The 23,372-nt window shown below is 36.5% G+C and overlaps 1 protein-coding gene across 4 annotated transcripts in view; it reads right to left on the reverse strand.

The window, feature by feature from the left end:
• The window catches only part of macrod2 (mono-ADP ribosylhydrolase 2), a 661,627-nt gene that overhangs the window by 165,517 nt on the left and 472,738 nt on the right, over positions 1–23,372 (reverse strand). For all 4 annotated transcript variants that reach the window (XM_079842113.1, XM_079842112.1, XM_079842111.1 and 1 more), the window contains exon 7: positions 10,040–10,070. In XM_079842113.1, the coding sequence (XP_079698239.1) occupies positions 10,040–10,070 (31 nt within the window). The remainder of the gene's footprint in view (positions 1–10,039; positions 10,071–23,372) is intronic.

Here is a 23,372-nt window from a genome sequence, read left to right on the forward strand (position 1 = left end):
CCTTGAAAACCCATATGTATGGGTGGTGACATTTTTGTCCCACATGCTAAAATTACCACCTACCATTTACTTTTCACTAAAACAAGTCTCTCACACACACACACACACACACAGAGACAGAGAGAGAGTACACCACAGCAGTGTTTCCTACATCGTTTCTGTTTTTTTGGAATGTGAAATCAAGAATTGTGTAAAATGAGCTTAAAGGCACAATATGTAAGATTTTTGGATAAAAATATGTTTTATTAGACAGGTGAGCAACTGTTTGGATACATTCATCGACAGAAAACTAACTTGTTATATAGCTCAACACAGTTAGTCTTATTGTTTAAATCTGGTTTTCTTGATTTACTGTGAGTACCATGCTTTGCCATGCCTAATATCGATCTAGCTTACTGTAGTGTGCAACAAGTGTCTCATAGTAGCCGCAGAGCGAACGCAAAGTAGCATTATAACATAACTTTCAAAATTTCAACACAAACTTTTAGCACACTCAAATGTATCTAATATGATAAAACAGCGCTGCATTACCCCACATACACATGACCGGAAGAAGCGGAATAATAGTATAACAAAATATACAAAAGCAGCATTATAAAAGCTACACTGCCTTGAAACCGTGTCGCGCTTGTCTCTCATTAGCAGTTGCTCCAGCAGCCTTGTGCCGCTCCAACGGCTTTCAGCCCAACCCTGCTTCATACTACAGTAAAGTTAATAAATCTTTAATACATTAGCTCATCCATCAATATGATTTCTGCACGAGTCCCGTCGGATTCTTTTCCACCGGCTGTAGAAGTGAAGAAAACAACTCCCATGAGAAGTCAAGGCGTCATCAAGCTAGCGGCGAAAATTACATATTGTACCTTTAAGTGTCTTGAAAGAAATGTCTACATTTCTAAATAAATAAATCTCACATTGTGAGTTATTTTTCTTTATTACACGGCTCTGTGGAATACTGGAATACTGATTGGTCAATCGTGTCACCCAGTCGTATGTTATCCCCCGATAACAATCGGTAAAAACTGATATAAGATAACAAACGGGTACGATTTTAAAACAGTTTAATCTATAATCAATATCTCTTATCCCATAATTATTTATGTGGTGAAATACCATGTGGTGTGACTGTACCGTATCCGTTAAATGTCCGTCTAGTTTGAACGTGCCGCTTGCTAGCAACTGCTCTCTCCATGGAAGCTTTGCGTTTAAAGAGCTAATAAAATATTCAGACTCAATATTTCATGTCTAATTATTTACTTATGTGCCAAGTAGCCGTGTAATAAGCGGGATAATGTACATACAGCCGGTTGTTACTGCAGAATAATCCTAATCACCCTGTCTGGGTTTATTCTGCGATAACAACTGGCTGGATGTAATATTATTAGATATTTCTTTTTTTTCCCGCTGTTTTGATTTTTGTGACACCTCTTTTTAAGATTCAGCCTAATATTAATAATCAGAATAAAATACTATATACAAACCTATATACAAACAAGTATATTTAAGTAGTGTAACTGTAGACTATTTACTGTTCCCAAGCAAACATAATAAGCATAGGTGGAGGGTGAAACAAGGCTAAGGCTAGATGTGATTCCTCCTTAAAAGCACATTTAAATAGAATGTCATGAATTAGTTACGTGTTGCCTATCAACAACCTACACATCCCAGAATAAACTCTTGTTATTAAAGTGATTATGTTCCCAAACCACTATAATTTTAACAGGCAAGCATATGTGTGATTTTTTCCACGGCAGCAATAATAAATAGCCTAACCATTTGCCTTACCTAATGCAGCAAAACATACGTTTTCTTCAAACTCTGAATGGATTATCATCTAGAACGCGTAAATAAAAGCGCTCCCTTATAATCACTAAACTGTCACTCATCTTAATTCATCACTATCTCACAAAGTTCTGCTAATCGATTAAACTGATATCTTAGTTAGCCTACATAATGTTCAAACTTTTTTGTTAAATTATACTGAGAGGATTTGAGTGTGCATACCTCAGCACTGGACAAAAACTGGTATTTTGATTGGTAAGGGGATTCTAACTTAAAGGGTTAGTTCACCCAAAAATGAAAATTCTGTCATTAATTACTCACCCTCATGTCGTTGGACACCCGTAAGACCTCCGTTCATATTCGGAACACAAATGAAGATATTTTAGTTGAAAGCTGATGGCTGAGAAAGGCTTCACACAGGCCTCCATTGGCATTCAGTACATTGACACTTCCAAGATCCATGAAAGGCACTTAAAACGTCGTTACAAAGTCTATCTCACCACAGTGGCTCTACAATAATCATATAATGTGACGACAATAGTTTTTGTGCGCAAAAAAAAATCAAAATAACACCTTTATCCAACTTGTTCTCGACTTCCGTGTGTGCCTCCACGACGCATGCGCGAGAATATGACGTAGCGCCGGTGTTCGGGAATCGATGAAATACACACTTAAGCCCCATTTTGAGCACTACGCCGAGACCTAAAGCACGATCAATGTAGAATCCAACAGCTTAGACACGCGCGTCTTCCTCTGCTCGTAAACAAATCGCTTCTGGGTCATGTGTCCGAACGCCGGATCTGCGTCATATTCTCGCGCATGCGTCGTGGAGGCATACACGGAAGTCGAGAACAAGTTGGATAAAGGTGTTATTTTGATTTTTTTTTGCGCACAAAAACTATTGTCGTCGCATTGTATGATTATTGTAGAGCCACTGTGGTGAGATAGACTTTGTAACGACGTTTTAAGTGCCTTTCATGGATCTTGGAAGTGTCAATGTACTGAATGCCAATGGAGGCCTGTGTGAAGCCTTTCTCAGCCATCAGCTTTCAACTAAAATATCTTCATTTGTGTTCCGAATATGAACGGAGGTCTTACGGGTGTCCAACGACATGAGGGTGAGTAATTAATGACAGAATTTTCATTTTTGGGTGAACTAACCCTTTAAACACGCCTGATTGGCCATTGCGTTCAACAAATCATCAGATGTGTCTGTCATTGGCTACATTGCTCAACACTGCAAAAAGACATTGTAAATAGAAAAAACTATTTATATTAGTTGTGACGCTCTCAAGAGAACAATCACCAAATCTATTTATGTTTATCAGTTTATGATGAGAGTATTCGCGAGAATGTATAATTCAGTGAGTTCAGCTCGTGCACTGAACAAAACTCAGGCATTTCAGCGATTACTAATCTTAACGCCTTTGATTGGCCATTGCATTCATAAGCTCAACAGAGTCATGTGTGATTGGTTATAGTGCAAAGATCTACATTTAATGCCGCAATTGACACTTTTCATTTAATAAAAATTTTGACTTTATAACTAGATTTAGTTTAAATGTGCAGGTCCAAGCTGTACACACACTCTGCCTATGATAATAACTTTACATTGGTAACACTTCACTATGGGGAACACATATTCATCATTAACTATGACTTTTGCCTCAATAAACTCCTAATTTAAAGCTTATTAATAGTTAGTAAGGTAGTTATGTAGCATTTAAGTTTAGGATTAAAGAGTTCACCCAAAAATGAAAATTCTATCATTAATTACTTACCCTCATGTCGTTCGACACCCGTAAGACCTCCGTTGATCAATCTGATTGGCTCTGAAAGGCCTCCATTGGCACAATGCACAGTTCACTCTCAAGACCCTTAAAAGGTACTAAAGACGTCGTTACAAAGTCCATCTCACTACAGTGGTTCTACAATAACTTTATGAATCGGCGAGAATAGTTTTTGTGCGCAAAAAACCCCTAAATAACGACTTATATAGTGATGACGATTTCAAAACACGGAATCATGAAGCTTTGAAGCGTTATGAATCAGTGAGTCGAATCATGATTCGGATCGCGTGTCAAACCGCCAAACTGCTGAAATTTGGCGATCCAAACTGCTGATTCGACTCACTGATTCATAACGCTTCGAAGCTTCATGATTCCGTGTTTTGAAATCGTCATCACTATATAAGTCGTTATTTTGGGTTTTTTTGCGCACAAAAACTATTCTCGCCGATTCATAAAGTTATTGTAGAACCACTGTAGTGAGATGGACTTTGTAACGACATCTTTAGTACCTTTTAAGGGTCTTGAGAGTGAACCGTGTATTGTGCCAATGGAGGCCTTTCAGAGCCATCAGATTTAAACTAAAATAGCTTCATTTGTGTTCCGAAGATCAACGGAGGTCTTACGGATGTCGAACGACATGAGGGTAAGTAATTAATGACAGAATTTTCCTTTTTGGGTGAACTAACCCTTTAAGGGATGTAGAATAAGGCATTAATATGTGCTTTACAATTAACAATATCCTAGTAATATGCATGCTAATAAAAAACTAGTTAATAGCGAGAATTGAACCCTAAAATAAAGTGTTCCCTTTACTTTAATATAGATATGTGCTTCGGAGCTGTGTTTTAAAACAGTTCAAATCAGAATTTACAGTCAGATATATTTATTTTATGAAACACAGTTGAATACAAGATGAGTTCAGTGCAGGAGTCAGATGCTAAATCAGTAATAAACTCTACGCTGTCTGGTTGTCCGATTCATTCAGCATACAGTATCTCCATGATTCAGAATGAAAACTAGTGAGTTTATTCAGATTGATTCAGGCAATGCTTTGACCATTTCATAAAAAACAACTCAAACTCAACTTGTTTACGAATCCGACATCACTAGCTGAACACTGTCACACTCTGTTTACTGTTGTCACATGCAATTGAAATTTCTTGCCTATTTACCATCTTACCGCACCCAATCTTTCTCTCATGTCACATTGAACTCAAGACGGCAAGTTCACAGCTCAGCTAAAATATAAAATCTAGTTGCCGTAGGGCTGTAGATTTAGATGCCTCTCAAACAACTGTGATCTCTAAAATATGTCGTCAACCCTCAAAACTTCCTCGAGCAGTGTCAGACTTGACAATGATAAAACCATGAAAGTGTAAAACACAAAATCTTCATCCATTTCCCAAGATGCAATTCAAAGATTTGCTTTTCTCTGCTTGTGCTGAGATAACCCCACATCAGTGTGCGATCATAAAAGGCTCCCTCCCTAAGCCTGTGTTCACACTTCAACTCCCCAGAATAAACCTCAGGCTTTAAATACAACACTATCCTGAGAGGGAAACCTTTATGATATCAAGGTAAAGAGATAAGGGGTTCGGTCCTAATGCACTACAGAGATGGACAGGGGAATCACACAGTGAAGACGCGTAGTCGGCTTACCCTGGCTGACCCCAAACAGCCGTTTGGATGCATTGTCTGGATTACCATTACCTATCTCACACCACCAGAGTCGCGGACAAAAAAAAAAAAACCCACACACCTCTGTGTCAACACACCTCTAGTCCAGCTAAGAGATAGGGCAACTATTTGTCAAGCAGGGATGTGCACCATTCAGGAATGAATTGAATAAAATGAAAAATCTAATTCTGAGGGGATTTTTACAATTTAATTACAATCCAAAGTCTTCTTAATTTAAGTCAGGAGTGCAAAATTATTTTCGATATTTTGAATAGAATAATTCAGTTCATTCATATTCTCTCACGACTGCTCTGGTTTATTTCTGTTCACATTGAAGTTCTAGACAGCGTCTGTTAGGGCTCTTAGTCCAAAAGTGCACATATTTGGAGAAATACTGATTTATTCCCACGTTTGCAAAATATTTTGTCATACAGAATATAATTACTGCAACCTGAAGAGCTGAAAGAACGTTCAGAGCACGCTCTATCTCTCCTGTTCCGGGTTTAGTCTTAGAGTTATGACTCGTCGAGCGATCATTCAATTTGAAGCTGTCAATTATCTTACTGTCAATCATTCCTGCTTTTCTAGATGACAATATCCTTTACACTTCCTTGTTCTGAGCTCCGTGACATACCCAAAGAAACATTTCTACATGTGAAACAAGAAGCTAATAAACACACGATTACGATAGTATATGGTTTATGTGTGGTTTAATACCAATAATCTATTAAGCATTGCATATAAAAGCATATAAAAGGCTAACATAACATTTTTCAACATCATATGACTAATATCCACATTAGATTGCGATCGGAAGTTAATACAAACATTCAATTAGTGAGTTTAGTGAGTTTTAAGGAAAATTGTAATATAATTTTTTTAAATTGTGTTATGTAGCTTGATGCTAATTGCAGCTCTATTGCACCTGTCACGCCATTCAATTCCATAAACTTATTTGTTAAAATTATTTACATAAGGTCCCAAGATAATAGGTGGATTAATGTAAAGTGGGATCGAAGGGGTATAGATGGGCAAGCCATGTAATGCCAGAATAAAGGCCAATAATGGCTGAATACAAACAAAATAATACTAAAAAAGGAATAACCAAGATTAGGTATCAACCCCGCAGAGCTGTAAAAGGTTAGTCAAGTGATATCAATAGAAACATGAATGGGACAGTTCTCCTCGCCAGATATTAGACAATAGACTGCAAATGGGTGTTTACAGGGCAATCAAATATTTTATTAGCATCTTATCAACCTTCTCTAAAAACTCACATGACATGGTCTTAGAAAACGATTCATACAATTAATAGTTTTAGAGATAACATCCTCAAATTTGAAATGATGGTTTTGAAGATTAGAAAAAAAAATTGCAGACTGTAAATGCAGACTAGTGCTTGATTTTATACACTTGCGGCAATGGGTATGATTGAAAAATATAATTAAGAGGTGTGTCTCAATATTTTTGTCCATATACTGTATATGCATTTAGTTTTCTATGTAACAACTTCTAAGCAAGTCTAATGCATCACGCTATGTCTACGATATTTTCAGAGAGCCTTTAATGTAACCAAATTAAAAAGCCTCTTATGCCTTAGGAAGGTCTTTGCTGTGAATATCTAAGGGATAAAAAAATTTATAAATCACGCCTTATCACCATGTGTACACAAACCTGAAATGACCAGACCATGATATGGTGATGAATGTTTCAAGTCAATATATCCCATTGAGCTGGATTATGAGGTAATAAAGAGCTCTCTTCAAATGATGATGACAATAATCTAATGAGTGGCACGTTTTGATGTCAGACAGCCCCTGTCCTTTCTATGACAAAGTCATCAGGCGGTTAAACCTCACGGGCACAGAATTTTTTTTTCTCCTCTAGGCTTCCGTGAAAGATGAACCTGGGTCTAATTTATTTTCTCTTTGTTGCTTATCTAAAGGCGGGGCTGGATATATCATGACAGATTGTGACAGCGCCATAAGAAGGAGGCTGTTAAGATGCCTGGATGGTTCAAATGTAATTGCAGTTTTCTCCTTTTTGACTCCGTCTATCTCACTCTCTCTCTCTCGCTGCAGGCTAAAATAATAATGGAGGAATTAACCTGTGGGGTTCAAGGCTATTGGATTAGAGCTCTCCCTGATATGAATCTTACACACAAAAGTTCTGAACAGCATCTTTAAGTTGTCAAAGTTGGAATAACTGTAGGGGAGACCGAGGGCAACTGTAACACTAAATATCTTCAATCAAAAAACAGGTAAGAGTGAAGACACATGCTCAGTGCAATTCTGCCTGAGAACACTTGATTTTAAAGAATAAAAGGGATTTTTTTCAAGGAATTTTTTTCAATAAAGGGATCCAAGGATTTTTACTCTTCTGTCTAAATTGATTATGCTTTTGAAACTTTTAAATGTAGTCTGTAGGTTGTTGGTTAAATGTTGGTATAACATTGTTAGCTATTTGTACTATCTCACAGGCTGTTTTTTTCTATTCAATTATACATAAAATAAAAGTTAAAATTAAATAAAAAAACTTTCTTAATGTACAATAATATTTATTTTCAAAATAAATATTTCAAAATAAATATATTCATAAATATTTAAAAAAATGTTTTGACAACTATCTCAACATTACAAGATTAAAACTTCAAGAATAGTTTTTATTTTCAGATTCAATAACAGTGATGTAAGATTTTTTTTTTTCAAAATAAAAATATGAATAATTTAATGTGGCACTAAAAAGCGGTTGCTTTTTTATGAACCAATTGCATATCCAGGAAAGAGCGAGGAAAAAGTAAATGATCCAGACAAAGTAAAAGATGATGCAACCTCTGTCCACCCCTGTGCTTTGCCTGTGTCCGCACTATGTAAGACACTGATAGATTTGCCAGTTCTTCCCATCCTCTCTGAAAAAGAAATAACCTGTTTTAACCCGTCTCTCGTGGCATTGATTGATAGGCTATGGGTGTCGGACTTAATAACCTCCATCATACTATCCAACCCCTCTGCTGGCGGCAGGCTCCAGTTTGTTTATGGGTGGCATCTCCTCCAATACGCCATGTGTGTGAAAGCTCTACCTGTGCTAATGGTGTGGGCTGAGGGATTGGACTGTCAGCTGGGAGTGAGGCCTCATTTTTCTAACTGCCTGCTGTCCACGTTTCCAACCCCACAGAACAACCCCCTTTACGCCTTACCCTCTGTCCCCCGATCATCTGTCAGCCTGGACCTCAGCTCCCATGATGCAGCAAAAAAGAGAGATGGGGTGTCAGCTCGGGTTGGCTGTGAGTGACAGCGCTACATGTTCGATCAGGGTGCATGGGGCTGGTTAATCTGGTGATGTGGCCACATGGATTGAGTTTGTCTCACTTGGTTAGCTTATTCACAGTGAAGAAGCGAGCAAAGTTCCTTCAGCTTATTTGGGAATCTTCTTAAAAGAAAACATTCATGACTGCCACAGTAGCGTATGAAAGCTCAAGCATATGAAATAAATGTTTACTGAATCACACAAAATTGCATCCTTTCGGAAGTACTGAGATCTCAAAGGCACTTTCTTGAGGGACACACACACACACACACACACACACACACACACACACACATTATATGCATTCAGCAAGGATGCATTAAATTGATCAAAAGTGACAGTAAAGACATTTATAATGTTAAAATGTAAAAATTATAATCTAAAAATGTATTTTACATATGTGTTGTTCTTTTGAACATTCATTATATATAAGAATCCTGAAAAAATGTATCACGGTTTCCACAAAAATATTAATCAGCACAATCAAACCAGCATATTAGAATGATTTCTGAAGGATCATGTGACACTGAAGACTGTAATCAAAATTCAGCTTTGCCATCACAGGAATAAATTACATTTAAAATATATTAAAATAGAAAACAGTCATTTTAAATAATAACAATATTCCACAATATTACTGTTGTATTGTATTTTCAATCAAATAAATGCAGCCTTGGTGAACATAAGAGACTTTCAAAAACATAAAAAAAATACCAAAATCCCTCCCCACCACCACCACTACTACCACACACACACACACACACACACATGTTGGGTTTTCATGTTTTATGGGGACTTTCCATAGGCGTAATGGTTTTTATACCGTACATACCGTATATTCTATCCCCTTACACTGCCCCTAAACCTAAACCTAACCCTCACAGGATCGAGACATTCTGCAATTTTACATTTTCAAAAAACATCACTTAGTCTGATTTATAAGATGTTTTCCTCATGGGGACCTAAAAATGTCCCCACAAGGATGAGGATTTCGGATATTGCTATCTTTGTGGGGACATTTTGGGGACATTTCATAGTCCACACACACACACACACACACACACCACACACACACACCACACACACACACACACACACACACACACACACACACACACACACACACACACACACACACACACACACACACACACACACACACACACACACACACACACACACACACACACACACACACACACACACACACACACACACACACACACACACACCCCATACATCTTTCTAAAACACAAGACCTTGTGAAAATGAAAGTAATGCTGGGAGAGTTTAAAGGCTCAAGATTGTAGAGGTAATTTGTTCATCATCGGCTATTTCAACCCTACATTATACATACACATTTAGTAAGCATTCATGTAAGTTGCTATCTAGACTGCACACATGCTTCTTCATACACCTGTTCAGAATCACACACATACACATACACTGAAAAGGTTTGGAGGATGAATAGACATTTTGCTTACCATAAATCCCTGTCGATATGCATGGAAATGCCTGTAATAGAAAAAAAGGAGAAAAAAATAAGCCAACTCTGAAATTAAAATCATATAAAATACATCAAATTCTGACCCAAACTAATCAAGAATGAGAAAACCACCTTACAACCTGAAGTTAGTCGTTAAATGTACAGTATTCAGAGGGGCAGGCAATGAAATGAGCCCAACCATACATTTTTCAGCCTTGAGTTGTCTTTTACCAGTTCCATCTAAGCTTGCATTTTGATAACTTGCATGAATTTCTTAAAGCCAACTGTATAAAATTCTACTGCGTGAATGGTGTGATTGAGAAATTTGACGTTTAGCGAATGTCAAATGCTTTATTAATAGCCTGTGGGAATAACTGCTTAATGTAGCCTTACACCAAACATCAAATATGTATTACTGGGTGTCCCGCTTGGTTGAATTTGCGTTAATTCTTGGGCCATGCCCCTCTTCCCCTCCCTGCCGAATGAAAAGCAAGCACGCTTTTGAAAGCGATAACAAATGTGTAAAATGCATGTATCCAAAACCAAATCCCAGAGAAATTTTAACCCGATTTATGTGCCCTGGTCCAATTCACCCGGCCCCAAATGCACGTGCATACCCTGCATACCCAGACACTGTGCCACTGATGTGAATCAGTTTTTGATAACCTATTGCTATATACAATCCCCACCTGTAGGCTTTGCCACCTGCTTTTGACACACACCCGGTGATAAAGATCCATTTCGATTTACTTCACCTAGATAGAGACTTCAAAAGCGACGTTTTGCCTGTCATCCAGTGTTGATCGAATTAATCCGAAAGTTAATGCAGTCATATTTCAGTATGTCAGGACACATATAGTAGCTGAAGGAGAGGTGGCCTTTGGGAAATGTGCATCAGTCATAGGATGCATCCAGAAAAATGTTCACAGTAATTCAATACACCTGAAAATTATAATTGATCGACTCATGGCCTTTACAATATCCTGGATCATTCTGAAGGGTATATAGGGTCATGGATAGGAGCCACTTGGAGTCTAGGAAATGTTCGTATCTGTTATGATGATGGAGTTCAGCTCTAGAATGTCACAATCTCTGAGGAAAGTTACAAACTCAACACACTAGAAGGCAGAACGACACACTTTGGCAAGTGTTGACAGTACAGGTGAATATGACGATCCCAAAGTGTCTTTTTGCCTTATCTCAGTTATGGATTTGGCACATGATAGACTGAATGAGAGATTTAGACCTGAATTGAGCAAGATTTTTGGACTGTAGGTTACATCTCTACCAGGGCTTGACATTAACACCCGCCAGATGCGGGTAGATTTCAGCTGTGACGGGTAAGGCAGCCACTCCCACTAGCCAGAGTTTTAAATCTTCTAAATCAAGTAAAATTATTCAAAATCAAGTAATTTAAGTCAACTTTAATCAAATAAAATGTAATTTCCAAACAGCACAATTGTGGGCAGTGAAAATGCTGAGTGGCTAATAACTTTGGAAAACCACTAGCCACAGTGGCTGGTGAGCAAAAAAGTTATTGTCAAACCCTGATCTCTACATTCAATTTCAAGATCTCAAATGTAGGTTATAATGTGATTCAGGTGCAAAAATGAACTCAATATACTGATAATATTTGAGCAAAGCAGGATTCAGTTGGCAGTAAATTGACAGGTTACCCAAAAATGACTCTTGAAAATCAACCTCTCGACATTTCAAACAAAATTATATATTTTGAGTCCATACAAGACTCCAATTGACATTCTTGGTATTGTCTTTTTTTTTTGTCAATACCAAGGACTCCATTGTTCTTCAAAATATATTTTATATATATAATCAAAGCTGTACTATATTTTGTAGTGCAGCTTTGAAATGACATGAGGGTGAGTAAATGGTGACACGATTTTCATTTCTTTCTATCCAATGCAAGTTTTGTAGAACAATAGAATAAATGTGTTTAAAATTTTGATAACACTTTACAATAAGGTTTTATTTGTTAGCATTAGTTTATGGATTAACTAACCATGAACAATACATTTGTTACTGTATTTGTTAATCTGTGTTAATGTTAGTTCATAAAAATCCAGCTGTTCATTGTTTGTTCAAGTTACTTAACAATGTACTAACTAATAATGTTAAATACAACTTTTAATTTGAATAATGTATTAGTAAATGTTGAAATTGCCATTAACAAAGATGAATAAATGCTGTAGAAGTGCATATTATTATTAGTAATGAAACCTTATTGTAAAGTGTTACCAAAATTTGTGTCGTTTTATTTGGAAGAACATAATTTTGGAACCTAGAAATTAGGTCCAGAAGAATTTAAAGTTAATGAAAACTTTCTTGAAACTCTTTTTGAGAAATACTCACTTATCAAGAACATATAAGTTGAAAAAAGTGCAAAATGGTCCTGATTAAAGAATAAAATGTGAATAAAGTGATGAAAATCAAGGCTTTGATTATTTAGGGCTGTTTATTTGTGTCTCTGTATTCGCTGATAAATGATATATATTTTTGTGAACAGGTGTGTGAGAATTCTTCTACCGCTGAACAAAAAAGACCAGAGCAACTAAGGGAGAAACAGAGCATCTCCGATATTTATGGCCATATTTTTTAAAAGATTAAAAACTTACCATACTGTAATAGGTCTGGCTCTGCGGCACTTTGCACCAGATGTATTACTCAAGAGCAGGTTTAGAGCTGCAACAACCATCATTTTTCCATACGACCGCATTCCACATACCCCGTTCCACATTCATCACTTTTAGTATATTAATAAACAGTAAAGAGGAGATATTAATTCAAAGCTCTCATTTGTCTCCACAAACCAGCTGAATCTGTGCTTTAGGGGAGCATTTATCACAAAAAAACAAAGTGTGACCACTGTGTTAATGCAGCATTATGACAAAGGCAAATTTCCCTATCATTTCCGTTTGTTTGGATCTAGATTAGAAAAGGAGTAATAAAGCAAGGATTAAAAAGGTGTGAATGCCGGAGCGAGCAGCGTTTGTTGTCGTCACTCTGACCGGGCCGGATGCTGTTTAATGACATTATAAAGGCTGCTAATAAGGCTTTGTTTTAAAAATGTTTGAAGTGCTAAAAGTAGGTATTTTCCATATCAAATAAGCTTTTATGCTGCGGTGAGAGCTTTAGCACAAAACAGACTGCATTTGCAATAATGGCTTGCTAACAGACCATTAGAGACAAAAAAACAACACGAAACAATGGCGATATAATTTCAGGTGACAGCTGTACAAATCAAAGGCAGTTGAGCTTTTCAATGAGTAACAGATGAGACTCCCGCCGAACTGTGTACCTCTGATTATAAACCATAACTTACTGCCGTACGGCAGATGATACGGCATTATCCAGCATACGTGCATCACCTGATTCCAGAATGTACGTGCATATTTTCCTGTTTGTTTTGGTACTTTCTTACTTTTTTTTTTTCAGAGAGGAGGGTCTTTGTTTAGCTGTTTATTATTTTACAGGTTTGTGTCAAAATAACGCTTGTCAAGATCAATATTTCAGCTGAGTCTTTCACTAAAGCTTTGACCTTTCCAGGTGTACATCTCGCTCGGGCTCAAATTCACCATGATGAGCAGCAGAGGAGTGCCATTTTTAGAGCGCTGCTCGGCTCAACACAATGTAAGCACACTCGCCTGAGTCCCTGAGGGGTTCAATAAAGACATGCTCACAAAACATACACACAACAGCATGCTAGAAAGGTCCAACATACTGGAATGTCATTCTGGTGATATCAGGGCTACTTGATCAAATAAAATAAAACTACAAATCCAGATTTAGTTTCTTGATTCATTTCTGGTCAATTCTGGATCAAAGTGTCCACTTATCCAAATGTAATCAAAATGCATAAAATTAAGTCCTGTGCTATAGTTTTCTATTTAAATAAGTGCTGTCAAAAGATTAATCGCGATTAATCGCATCCAAAATAAAAGTTTGTGTTTACATAATATATGTGTGTGTACTCTGTTAATTATTATTTATATATAAATACACACACAAGCATGTATATATTTAAGAAAAAAAATATTATTTTTTATATATAAAACATTTATATTTATATAGATTATATAAATGTATATACAGTTTTTGCAAATATTTCTTAAATATATACATGAATGTATGTATAAATGTATAAATAATAATTAACAGAGTACACACACATATATTATGTAAGCACAAACTTTTATTTTGGATGCGATTAATCGCGATTAATCTTTTGACAGCCCTAATTTAAATATTTAGTTTCCCTCAGAAATACTGTCAAACCAAGATTTATACAGACACCTTCAACATTTTCTCACATTATCACAGTTTATTCGCTTAGAAAATAGTAATAAAATATGACAAGAACTTTGTCAGATAACTTTGATAGAAAGGTATCTAATGGATTACAATCAACCAATCAGCTGTTAAATTACAGTTAAGTAAAGTACATGATTAGACAATACCAATTTAGGTCAACCAATTACCAAGCAATGCTTAATTAAAAGGTCGCATTAGCAATTAAAGAAAAAACACTAAACATTGGTAAGGTCAAAGTGTTCACATTTTCCTGGTAGTCCTCTGAATAAATAATTTTTGGGTATAATATGTCTCAGTTTACCTTATTTTGCTATCTTCATGTACATAAATGAACTATAGTGTCCTGCACCCACTATTACTATAGTAAAACATTTCTAAAATTATATCTGGTGTCTGAATAATTTTTGGTTCGATGATAATATCTGCATGATATTATGAAAGAACAAATGTCTACATTCACACATTTTTTTGTTGTGTGTTGAATTTTGTATTATTATTAATATTATTGCAGATTTATATCTGTTGTCCTCTTGTTATAATGTATAATGAAAATATAATCTGTATTGGAATTATCGGTAACACTTTACAGTAAGGTCTCATTTGTTAGCATTAGCAACTAACAATGGGCAATACATCTGTTACAGTATTTATTTTTTATTATTTATAATTTAACAGTATAATTAATATTATTATTAAAATGTGTTCATGTTAGTTAAGAAAAATACAGTCATTTGTTCATGTTAGTTGCATTAACAGTGCATTAACTAATGTTAACAAATACAACTTTTGACTTGAACTTTTGAAATGTATTGGTAAAACATTTAAATTAACATAGAATTTTAAGTAAAAGTATTGTTCATTCATAGATCATAAAGTTAACTAATGAAGCCTTGCTGTAAAGTGTTACTGAAATATCGTTCCAAAGGCAAATGTCCTCTCTCAAGAGCATTAATACCATATCAGCAAAATCAATTAAACAATTTTCAATTAAATGCATTCCAATAAATCCCAGTTTAGCCCTTAGCAACAGATAAAAGCCCATTAGATGTTATCCAGCATGTTTGTATACTTTCAGGCACCGTACTGGCTCAATAGAGCATCAAGTGTAATCAGAAAAATAACACAAGAACATGCAAAGCTTTACATGACCACACATTGATCAAATCGAATACTCGATCAATATTGCTAATATTATTGGAAGTACAATTTCTAAACCTCTTGCAATTATATGTAATGAGCAGAAAGACAGTCTCAGTATTGAGCGCTGTGAGCAAAAACACACAGCTGGTGTGTCTGACTAATCATATCTAGATGGTGGAGGTGATAAGAGCTTCATAGTGCAGCAGAATACACAACTGCAGAAGCCCAGAACTCACTAGTTGATTTAGCTTTGACACAGTTACGCCATTGCAACCATGACCAGCAACACTTGTTATATATATTACACCGGTGCATTTATATCAAACCACTGCCTTAATTAACAAGGCTGACATTATTACACTTCTGCAGTGACTTATGGTCCTGTGGTTGGAATATTATTTCTGATCTGTCAGTTCATTAGGACCGAATCAGGCTCACGGCCCACTTGCTTTTGCCTGCTTATTGAGTTTCGTGTTTTGCTTGCAGTAGCATGTTGAAATTGGTCACAAGGGAAACAATTCCACTGCAATCGCTCTTCCCTAATCAATCATTTCCTATTGTGTTCCTCAGGTTGTTTATTAAGATCATTATTGTTATTTATAATAGACACACATTCTTTGCTGGAACTCCCACTAGGTTTACGAGTAGCTCTTAACTGCATGCATTGCTGGGTGAGTTTACATGTGTCAACAGGCCAAATACAATTTCTGCATTTCTGTGCTTGTTCACATTACAGAGTGGTGTAGTGTTATATACATATTTTCATGGGTGATCAGAGTAGGGATTTTCAAAAATGACTAGTTGGTGGGGTGAATGAATGACAATCGGTCTTAAAGAAGTACTGTATAACCAGGGCCGTCGTTAGTGGGGTGAAAGGTGGTGACAATTATTTCCCTTCTCTTATGAATCATTATAGTATATACATTTGTATGCCTGATTGTTCAATGAAAACCATAAAAAAAACACGCAATTTAGTTAAAGAAGTTTTCCAAATCTCCTTCCTCTTCCCTCCCTAAAAAATGGTTTAGTCCGATGGTTATAATATATATTTCAGCTCAATCAGCGGCAAACAGCAGAGAGACCCAGAAAGTCCCACCCCAGCAAGTAATCAGAACCAATCATAGTTAAGGCTGCTCCGAGAACAGTAGTTGAAGTAAGAAGTAATGTTACAGTGGAAGTGAGACTGACTGAAAATGTCAGAAAAAAAAAATTAATCTGGGTACCAGTAACGTCATGAAAAGGAAAGGGAGACCAGGAAAGTTGTTTAAGTCTATCAAAACGTTCTTTTAGTGCACTGTAGGGAATCAATGTGATGGGATGCCATGCCCTGATCTGTTCGCTGCCCGATTTACTTTCACAGGAATAGGACGCTGCCAGCGCACTTCGGTACTGTAAATATTTCTGTATACCTGCGCGGCGCGCACCGCACAAACGATTATGGTCTTGTCTTTTTGTGCTATTATGTAGTTTGTTGTTTTGTATAACAGGCAGAAAAATATGCGTCACAAGGATTACAGACTTGCTGCGGATGGGATTTTTTTAACAATAGCTTACTGTCAAGAAAACGCAAATACCTACAACTCACTGATGGATGCATTTATTAGCTTTATTTAATAAAATAGCACATTATCATCATCAAAAACGAAGACAGTGAGAAACTTCAGTGGTTTTATTTTACATTTGACTGCATCCTTTTCCATTTCTGAATATTTATATCAACTGTTAGACACCAGACTGACTGGAAAGTGGAAATACATTTTAGAGGCCTATTATATTGCTGCTATGCCTATTTAAAAAAAGTTTATTTAATAATTTTATCAATTTCTTGACTTGCATAACAGAGGCAACCCTTTTATACCATGCGCAAAAGTGGATTCGGACATGCCCTAAGTGCACTTGTGCTTTAAACCAAGCGCTTGGAGCATTAAAATAGGGCCCTTTATGCTGGGGCTTGTTTCAGTGAGGGCTTATTGTAAAGCATTACCAAAAATAATCTAGATGAACTCACTAGCTGGTAGTTGGATGACAAAACAAACATATTGACCTATTCCTAAGCAGAATAAATCACACATTTGATGATTTTTTACTAGAGAAAGTTCCTTTAAAACCTCTCCCACCCTAGCATGTCTTACTATAATTTTCAAGTGAACCCAAAGACCTTGATTAGCTGGTTCAAGTGTGTTTGATTAGAGATGGAACTAAACTGGTACAGATGAAACACTGATACAACCTTCTAAAAGCCTCCAAAAATCCCTTTATCTGCACGCACACCTCCAGGTCATCCATCTAATAAAGGAAATATCCACTTAAAAGGTGGAATCTCAAAGTAGATCTTAAATCCCTTTATTTAAGTGTATCCACTAAGGAAATAAAGCCATTTGGACAGGACGCACCATGACTTGGACTGGTACACTTGGCATGGCCAACTCTACTGTCGTGTGTGCATGCAGGGGCTCTGACTGCTCATAATCACAGATCTGTTCTCATGTCCAGCCCCGAACTGAAGCAGCGCATGCGGGTTGCCATGGGAACACACTGCTAAAAGCAGCAAAGCCGAAGAGGTGACCCACCGGCCGCAGTCTTGTCCTGTGTGTTTGTTCAAGGAGCTACTGAGTATAAATCACACTGTCTAACTGACAGTAACACTGCTTCAGCTCCTCAGTCACATTCATCAAGGGGAAAAAAAACACTGGATTTCTATGACGTATTTAACAAAAAATAAGTTAATATTCATCAATAAGTCTTAACAGCGCAATATGCTACACTAAATTTTACTTTACATAACCTTTACCTTTTCCATGCATTCGCCCACCCTTGGAATTAAACAGGCATCATTTGCCTCTGTACCTTACATACATGAACTAATGATCTGTGAATCTGTAAATCCCTCTTTCTCTCTCTATATATATATTTTTCCAATCCAATTTTCCATAACATGTATTATGGTCAAAACAGATTATTTTTGTGTTCAATAACAGAGGCAATTTTAAATTACCCTTGCTTTTGACACAATAATAACTATGATCTACACACAATAAAAACATGAATCATGAAGCATAAAATATGTTTTGCTGTTATTATTTTACCTGGAAAAACAACTTCACATAATGGGGGTGGGCCTTTTTCAGTGGCTCTCTGTCAATTACATCAATGTGCCAGTAGGGGGCGACAAGGGACTGTCTTTAAGAGTGAGGCATGAATCATTCTCTCAATCTATTCATTCAAAAACAATGATTCATTCAGGAATAAAGAGAGTGCCTGGCTGCACCCAAAATTACATACTTCCCTACTTCCCTATAGTATGTGACAAAAGAAGTATGTCCGAATTCACATTACTCATAAAACTGTAGGCAAAAAGTACCCTGATGAACTACTACTACCGCTGATATTCTAGATTGTGCATATGATGGACACTTTACTATCCCATGAGGCCACGGGGGAGGATTTGTTAATGCCAGCGAAGCAACGCAACTGATGCTGGTAGGTCACGTGAAATGACAACATTGCAAATCGTCACCGTCCGATGAAAACAACGTATGTCCATTTGGCCGATTTTGAGATTTTTCGACGGATTGAATGTCCAGGTTCATTTCCGTATACAGTATGCTTCACAAATCTAAATGGCCAATGAAAAGTTGTGAAATCATGTCATCTGATTTTCACGTATATCCATTTGGTGTCAAAGCTGTCAATCACGCCGCGTTTCTCCCGCCCTGTGGAAGCATCTCGCCGGTCTTGCCGGTCTCGTGAAGTTTCATCGAAGCTCAGCACTGGATAGCTGAAAGTACGACATTGAAGCTCTCCACAGTTTAGTTCTAATCTAGTTCTTCACAGATTAGTTTGCTTGCTAGTATGTAAATAAACTCGGTCTCATTGATAAGATTCAAACTGATCAAATTATAGCCTGTAATGCTACTGTCATGATTGTCACTAGAACATGCCTCACTCATACTGCTATCACCGCTTGCCAGAGGCTGAGAATGTCCAGCACGTATTCCTCTGTCAATATGAAACGCGACTTGGCCATTCTAATTAATGATCGGAAGAACGCGTATCGACCACCGTTACTGTAAAATATGCACAAATGTCCATTTAAACTCGATTTTGGTCAAATGTGGATTATATCATTACACTGGCAAGAATATGGTTACATGTTAAGATGCCGTACCAAGTATGACAACGCTACATTCAACTGCTTTTGAAATACGGTGTTTTTTTCACTTCCTGAAAAGTAACCGTTTTGGACATACGTGAGTTTCATCGGGCAGCGACGATATCCAGATTACTTTCATACTACACACATTAATACTATATAGAACATACCTTTTTAGCGCTTGTAAAGTAATTACTTATTCAAAATAAGTACCTACTCAACAGAGAATGCCATGCTGAACGAAGCCACTGTCTTTATGAGTGAATCATTGAATCACTCACTCTACCAATTCATCCAAAACACTAATGCCACTTCTGTGTTTTGCTCAGAGACGAGAGTGGTTAGTTCTGCTTTTGCTTCATTTGGAACAATTTTGTTGTTTTGTTATAGACAAAAAGCAACTGGCCATATAGTAATCTAAAATGCAAGTGTATAAAAGAAATACCATGCTTGCAACATTATGTGTGTGCAATTTTTGCGTCAAGTTTTCCAAACACTCTGTATATATAATTAGTTAAATAAATAAACAGTAGAGTTTACATACTTATTTTAATACATAAAGAATTTGTATGCTCATTCCATTATAATCCAATGTTCAAAAACACATGCAGGTCCAGCTGATGCTGATAGACACCGTCATGGTACATGAGAATGGCAGACAGACTCAGGGGAACATCAGAGAAATGCCAGAGAACAAAGGCCAGTAACTGACAGAGCCACTGGTGCAATGATCTTGATTAACACTCAATCACTATTTTTATGGCTGACCAACTGCAGCTCCTTCAAGCAGTCTAACAGAAGAGTTCGATATCCACTCAACAACGGCAAGTGCTTGACTGAAAATGAGTGAACTGACCACTCCAATAAACGAAACGCAGAAAATACATATGTATTGTGCTTTTTGACACAATATGCAATTTTTGGTAACACTTTACAATAAGGTTCCATTTGTTAACATTAGTTAACTTCATGAGTTCTGGACTAACAATGAAAAATACTTCTAAAGCATGTATTAAATTCAGCTACAAATGTTAATTTCAACATTTACTAATACCTTATTAAAATGACAGTATCTGCTAATAGGGTAACAAAGGGTAAGATGATCCAAAAAAAAAAACTAAATAAAAGTTTTTGGTGTCTATTGGTAAATGAGGTATTTGTGGACACACCAAAGTAAAAGTTATAGATTTTATTTTAAAGTAAAAAGATACAATTATATCTTTGGGGTAACACAATAAACATTTAAATATAATAGTTGATTCAGTATTTCACATTAACGACTCGTTAAAAAATATATATAAATATTAATAAGGATTATATCAAGAGTAATTTTTGCATTCAGTAAAATGTTATCCCTTGGGGGCATCTTTTAACAACTAAATTAGCAAATGTTTCTAATGCATCATCGTCCTGCACATGCTAAACTTATATCTAAACATGTTACAGAGTAAATCCACATTGTTCTTAAGGGGGGCATCTTCCCCATGTTACCCCTATTATTTAATGGTCCTGAGCTAACATGAACTAACAATAAACAATTACATTTTATTAACTATCCTTCACATAAACACATAAATACTGTAAGAAATGTATTGTTCATTGTTGTTGCTAATTAATGCTTTAAATAATGTTAATGAGACCTAATTGTAAGGAGTTACCAATTTTTAAATACAATATTTATAATGGATCAACTAAAATGACAGAACAAATACTAAGAGAATAAATAAATGCATACATGTAAATAAAACAGAACAATAACAGAAAAAAGACAGTGGACAATATGGTCTTCTAATGCAAAAAAGTGCAGAGTTGCCCTGGTATTCGCCTTAAAATACAACAGGAAGAAAATATACTATGTAAATCTCTCTAGCTCTCCAGAAATGCACAAGAACAAACATCTCGGGTGAGCCATTTCAACCGAAAACAATACGAGTAGAGGAGGAACAAAGAGACAGTAAGCAGTTCTCGCAAACACACCAACATGTCACTTGAATTCTGTCCACGGCCTGAATTTTACAGTTCAAGCTCCAGTGTGTTGTCAGCACTGGCCCCCTTTAAAAAATGTATCATACTGATTGCATTGTTTGTGCTGGCGGATGAAGGCTGTTCTGCCCAGCTCTCCAGCATGTTTATCAGCAGGGCCCTGGAGACGACGCTTTCGCCCTGACAGGCAGAATAATAGAAGTGATTCTCCTCTATCTGCTGCACAATCTCCCTCTCATTACAAAATGTCCAGATCAATTCCTTTAAAGCCCTGAACTTTACATTGATTAAGATCTTTACTCTGACACGTAGCTAATGGTCTTATTAAATGTTTTATTGTATTTATCATGAGAGCTATGACATTATAAATTGAGGATGGCATTCGAATCAGGGGTTTAAGGGGAGCAGTTAAAATGGGAATAGAGAAGAAAAGAATGGCGTGAGAAATGACTATATGAATGCATTTCTGCATGTACAGCAGCTACTGAAGAGTATATAACTGCAGATTATACTCAAAAACTCCAATGCCTCGCTCTGATTTAGATGTTTAGTTAATGCAAACTACGGGTGTCAAAATATGGTTATTGGTATTCTATACCAAACTGCTATAATAAGAGTGGGAGTCTTGGTGAATATTAATGTAAACAGGGTGGGTTTGTTTGAATTAAATATCAAGATTCAGTAAAAAAAGAAAAACAGCATTTACAAGAGAAAAAAAACTCTGCTCCTATTTTGTTTGAACTTTTGTGTTTTTATATTGTTTTGCTTAAAAAAAGGTGACATAAAAATGCTGGGTTAAAAAACAACCCAAGTTGGGTTGAAAATGGACTAACCCAGCAATTGGGTTGTTTTAACCCAGTGAATGGGTCGTTTTAACCCAGCGGTTGGGTTAAATGTTTGCTTAAAACAACCCAATTGCTGTTTTTTAGAGTGCATTCTCTGAAACTGTTGTCCAGCCTATTGCAGACTGATGTCCAGAATTTCTTTGAAGTCTTTTTTTCCAGTTATGTAATTTCTGGAAAGAATAAGAAAAAAGAAAAAAAAGAAAAAAAAAAAAGAGTTGACATCATACAAATGCTTTCAAGTCCATATCCCTGGAGGATTATTGGATGAAGACGAAGAGTAAAGCTTACAGTAATTGCACATTTCAGAAAAAGGAATCTTCATTAAATCTGTAGTCATTTCTTTCAGTCGTACTCGTAACCCTACTTTAAGCATTAAATAAGAATGAAAGGCCTTTTTTCAACTGACATCACGGCCCATTCCATCTATAAATCGACATTTCCTGCACATATTATCATGTAGAGGACAAGAGGCCATCCTTTCTACGTACATTGTCGTGGGTTTCTCTCTTGTGCTCTTCTGCCAGTGTAAAACAGCTAATTAAACATTTTCTCCTTTCAAGACATCCTTTAGGAGTTCAAAAGCCACATATCAAAGGATGGTTCAAAGAAAATCCCAAGTCAAAAAAAAAGCAGGAAAAAAGCAAAAGGTGCCAAAATGTTCTGCATTTGGGGGGGGGGGGGGGGGGGGTGACTTGGCTGCCAGTTTAGAGTGGTTTCACTAAGCTCTGAGAGATCTGAATGTCCAAAAATAAGGAATGTTATTTCTATCAGTAACATATTCACTTTTCTATTAGCATAGATATATCATGAGTGCTGTAAAAATGAGCTTTTCAGTCTGTGGGTTTGTCCTAATGATTTGAAATGATGAAACGACTTGAGGA

Source organism: Gobio gobio (genome assembly GCF_949357685.1).
Source record: "Gobio gobio genome assembly, chromosome: 18".
Taxonomy (NCBI): domain Eukaryota; kingdom Metazoa; phylum Chordata; class Actinopteri; order Cypriniformes; family Gobionidae; genus Gobio; species Gobio gobio.